The sequence below is a fragment of the Mytilus californianus genome, unplaced genomic scaffold, assembly GCF_021869535.1.
Source record: "Mytilus californianus isolate M0D057914Y unplaced genomic scaffold, xbMytCali1.0.p SCAF_6, whole genome shotgun sequence".
NCBI lineage: Eukaryota > Metazoa > Mollusca > Bivalvia > Mytilida > Mytilidae > Mytilus > Mytilus californianus.
This window is the reverse complement of record NW_026262712.1, coordinates 104,408,843-104,413,964: the sequence shown is the minus strand read 5'-3', so window position 1 is coordinate 104,413,964 and position 5,122 is coordinate 104,408,843. Positions and strand designations below refer to the sequence as shown.

The 5,122-nt window shown below is 32.0% G+C and overlaps 1 protein-coding gene across 1 annotated transcript; it reads left to right on the top strand.

Annotated features, from left to right (window-relative positions):
- Positions 1-1,175: 1,175 nt before the first annotated feature.
- Positions 1,176-3,823, top strand: LOC127706250 (short-chain collagen C4-like). The gene is made up of 5 exons (XM_052210756.1): positions 1,176-1,220; positions 1,594-1,778; positions 2,164-2,226; positions 2,439-2,675; positions 3,556-3,823. The coding sequence occupies exons 2-5, from the start codon at positions 1,601-1,603 to the stop codon at positions 3,792-3,794; spliced, it is 717 nt and encodes a 238-aa protein (XP_052066716.1). The 5' UTR covers positions 1,176-1,220; positions 1,594-1,600; the 3' UTR covers positions 3,795-3,823.
- The last annotated feature ends 1,299 nt before the right edge of the window (positions 3,824-5,122 follow it).

Below are 5,122 nucleotides of genomic sequence, written 5' to 3'. Positions count from 1 at the left end.
TCCAGAACGGATGCGTCGACAGGGTAAGCTTCTCTTGCTATGAATACAATACCCGCTTTGCAATTCATCGTCAGTTTAACGTTTTCTTAAATGATAATCTATAAAAGGCCCAAGAATGACAAAATAAGGAAAACGCTATCCAATTCCTCGCTGATCTGCTTAACTAGACGCGAAAGTCAAATTAGAATCATAATACCTGTATTTTGCTCATGTTTATTAATGAGTACAAACAGATCATCTGCAATAAGAGAAACTTGGAGCGTCTGTATCTATATTGTTTTCAACTTTCAAACCTCAAATTTATACAAAACTAAATGTAGCTTTTTTATTTTATAATATGTTTTGTAGTAAAGACTATATTTTAGATTATTTTTACCAATCGTTGATAATGTCACTCAGTCACTAAAAATGTAATATTGGTCTAATGATGTTCCTATGAGGGCATGTACTTATTCATTAATGAAATAAGTCGTCGTGCTAATGACAAGTAAATGTTTGGTGAAAAGTCAGATTCAGGGATGTCATAATCAAGGCAAAAGAGATGGAAGTGTTGTTACACTAGTTACAACATAATCATGGTTATCTACTACACATGTTCCATATCATGATCTTGGCTGTAAGTCATTCGAACGAATGACTTCGACTTGACCAATTTTATCGGGTCAATAGCTTCCTTATTAGTGACAAGTTGATCGTGACATGGAACATACGTTCTGAATCAGATCAACAGGAAGATATAGAATACATGTCCAGACGCGTCTATCGTGTTGCTTACCTACAGATTGAAAGTTCTAAATTAGAAATTTTTAAAACTGAAATCATCCTTGTTGTCGTACATTTTAAAGTTGACCTTTCAAGCAAATTTCAATGTCAGGTTTTAGATTTTGTCAAAATAGGAAACACACTTAACTGAATTAGTAGTTTCGATTTGATAGATGCATTCAACATTGTCACAACACTTTAAACTGTTTATTGAAAGGACATTGCCTAACAGTATTTACATGAATGTAAAGTTCAAGGATAATATTTGTTGCTTTTCACTGCTATTATAGTACTTGTATTTGTAATGTAGCTATGTTTATGGAACAGTTAATATCTTGTCACGCATCTACCTCATTATCACATTTCTGAAGGTTTATCTATAAATATACATAAAACCCCAGCTATACAAGTCTTTTAGGCATAACCCATTTCCATTTTTGAACGGAAAGTAGGGAAAGGTAAGTTTCATTTTTTATTACCTTTTATTCAAATTAGAAAATATTTACATCAATAAAAATATCATCAACAATACAAGGCTAATAATTAAGTACACCAGAGTTGCGCTACCTTTACTTTTAACTCATCGAATAATATTAAAGAAAGATGATTAACAACATGCTTATAAATGTTCGCTTAAGATATATGTAAGAACTAACCATTAACCACTATTTACCAAACAATATAATTGAACAACCACCATAATGTTCTTAAAGATACGCCAGCTATCTCTCGTTTTTAATACAGAAGAATCTTGATTGATAATTAATAATAAAACATGTGAAGAATGTATTAAAACTTATAAGTATTATCTGGACTTTATATGATTTGCAGAACCAGTATGCGTGTGTGGTATGTGACATTGCTGTTAGCATGTGTTTTGCTGATTCTCCCTGGTCATGAATGCAGGGACTCTGTTCTTTCGGCATCAGACCAGTCACTGATAGATATGATGAAAAATTACCTTCTCACGTCAAGGAAAGATGAATGTCCGCAGCAACGCGAAACGACCCACACAGGTTTTTACAATTGTGCCAACTTTTATGTATCGTGTTTTATGTTTGTTTATTAAAGTGGGAGACAACTAATAAAAGTAAGATAGGAAAATAACTAACTGATTTGAGCTATTAATTTCACGTATTTAATTGTACAAATCAACATGTGCAGTTTTCTTCAAAACAATTTTGATAGTAATGTAGTTATGAAAATACTCATACATCAAACAATATATACAATTTGTAATACTATGTTGTATTCTGAATTAAATAACACGGGTGTTATCTTTCTTTGAACATTGAAATAATATTTTCCTAATGTACTTTTTAGAATTGTCAAAACAGAAAGCATTTTTGTTTCCAATTTTGTTGTAATAACTTTACATTTTTATTTTGTGTTTATCTTTAGGAGTGTCTTATGTTCGATGGGGGAAGAAAGCTTGTCCAGAAGGAGTTGCCCTTGTGTATACCGGTAATTTAACAGTATCCCTATATAAGCGTATCTATATCCAATATCTAATTTCTAAACATTTCAGTAAAGTTTATCAACTTCATTTTTCTTCACAGTAATCAAGGGAAGAGAAATATTATCAGAGGAATAGTTGTTTCATTGGATTGGTAGCACGTTTTTTTTATACTAATGTTCACTGAAAGTAATGTTTAAACACTTGTTTTGCCTTTCAGGGCAAGTCGGTGGAAATAAATATACACATAGCGGAGGTGGTGTGAATTATTTATGCCTACCAAATGATCCAGAGAATGGGGAACATCAACCTTATGGCAATCCCCAGGTATATGGAGGTGAATATGAAGTTCGTTCAGGCAAGAAGCCGGCGGGATGGTCTGCAAGTATGTACAACAAGGAAATACCATGTGCTGTTTGTTACCAAAAAAGAAGATCAACTGTCCTGATGATACCAGGTATATAAACTTATGCGATGTGCACAATTCAAACGATTGAAGAATCATTTGAAAATACTATTCAGGTTAGTTTGATACTTATATCAAACAATGAATTTCATTACAGGCTTTTCAGAAGAACTTCATTTGTACCGGAATGCTCGTAACCAAAAACCTACCGAAATGAATTCCGGTAGATATGAATGTACTAGGCAACAGTAGTTTACCGAAGTTCTTTAACAAATCAATTAAGAGGATACAAATCAAGTAACAAAGAAAAAAAAGAGGGAATTTCATAAACTTTTTAGGAGCGAGACCAAAAGTAATTTCAATACTGAAAGCTCATACAAGAACAGCTGAAACTATTATGGTTAATTTGCTTCCTGAGTGAGATACATACATATTTTAATACACTTATTGGAGAATATTTCTTTTTCAATTGAATGTACAGTTTGACTGATTTTGATTCAATATTTTCACAAAAAGTTTAACAAAATCAAAACATCATGACGTAAATACAACCAGTCAGACAAATGATTCCATTTTCATCGTTAAACCCGGATTTTCTTTTCTTTTCCATCAAATCGTGTAAACGATTAAACGTTTAAAAGTTATTCTCTTTCTAACGTTAGGTATGCAAATGTTGTTTGGTTAACAAAAACAATAAGCTAACAAACAGATTTAGATAATAACTAAACATACATTGTATACACATGCTTAATCATATATATGATCATATATCATATGGTGTTACTATGTTGTAAAATTTTATTGGTGCAGATGAAATCTAAAACAAATTCAAAACCCCTAGCTCATATTATGAACCTAGTTTCTTTCTCTAACCAGATTAGGAAAATATAGCTATCAATTATCAAAATCATAAAGTGTAATAATATTGTAGGTCGAAAGTCATGCTATAAGGGATGGGACTCAGAATATAACGGTTATCTGATGAGTGATCACTATACTCATTATAAAAAAGACTTTGTATGTGTAGACAGAAAAGCAGAAACATTAGACAATAGTAATGCAAGTGAAAATGGAGCTTTGTTTTTTCCTCTACGAACCAGCTGTGGCAGTTTAAGATGTCCTCCGTATACAAATTCAGCAGATGTTTTTTGTGTCGTTTGTACAAAGTAAAATGTATGGAATTAAATATTCAAAACTAACATGGCTTCTCTTGTGTAAATGCCTTATTTGTTTTATATATTCTGTTAGATGCCTAGTTTGCCTAATCATTTTCAAAAATCAAACCAAGTGAAGTTTAAGGACTGAACTTATACCACATATAAACTAACGTATAGCTCTTTCTATGAAATAGAACTGACATGATTTTTTTTTATTAAAGAAGAAAATTGATGAATATTTTATTAATATTACTTAATAAATACATTTCAAGGATAATTTTCACAAACCCTCAATTTAATCCGGTGTTTATTTATCGTCCGTTTATTAAATTTGAATTAGATCGAGATAACGTCATTAGATGACGTCACTTGTCAGTGACACTTTTGGGTTAGACAGTTGTCGTCGGTTGAAGTGTTTTCAGAAATTGTATGATAGAAATTATTGATAGATGTCATAGTGATATTCCCGATATTCACATTCAGTAGACATCAGTTGGCACTATTGGTCAGCAAGTCAAAGCCAGAAGAGGACAGTAATGCGTCTCCTGAAAGCTCGACTTGAAATTTGAAATCCGGTAATGAACACCTTATTCTTATTAATTTACTTCTGTTTGATTGGTTTTTGTTGACGCTCTAATCGTTTCAATTAGTAAACCATTCGGTAAGTGTTTTGAGCTCAACATTCAAATGAAGATTTTACATTTTTTTGAAGAGAAAAACATTATGTATTGTTAAGATACAGTACACAAACCACTGATTATGTATCTTAACAGAGCCATTTTATATTTACAAAAGACTGAATCAGTTTGTTCATAATTGATTTTCTTTTATGATGCGCTACTCCAGTAATTATGATGTCCGTTTTCGTTCCATTCGTTTCCTAAGGAATATTGTTAAAATATGAAGACTCAGGATAACAATGCAATAATTATCAATTGAAAAGCATAAACGTTTGGTATTCTTGACTTTCATTACTCACTCCATGCGTTTATATTCAATACATTAGTCTGGGATCAATTTTAATTTCTCGGCTGTTATTTTTTTTGGTATTTTTTTGTTCAAGGTGTGACAGTTGGAATTGTGAACAAAGGATAAACTAAGGATGTGGTATAATTACCAATTAGACACTAGGGGTCGAAGGACGAGGATATGAGGAATAAGGACACCTTAAAGTCTTCAACAACGAGCAAAACCCATAACGTATAATAAGCCATACAAGACCACACCATGGCAAAATGTACCTCAATTCAAACAAGAAAACAAACGACCTGGTTTATGCTTAACAAAAAAGAAAATACATACATAACAGACAGCAACCAAAGAAACAATCGAGGTTCGAGG

Excerpts from the sequence above, each read along its gene's own strand:
- LOC127706250 (XM_052210756.1), top strand. The coding sequence starts at position 1,601 with ATGCGTGTGTGGTATGTGACATTGCTGTTAGCATGTGTTTTGCTGATT. Across the intron at positions 1,779-2,163 it reads ACGCGAAACGACCCACACAG|GAGTGTCTTATGTTCGATGG; the intron begins GTTTTTACAATT and ends GTTTATCTTTAG. Across the intron at positions 2,227-2,438 it reads AGTTGCCCTTGTGTATACCG|GGCAAGTCGGTGGAAATAAA; the intron begins GTAATTTAACAG and ends TTTGCCTTTCAG.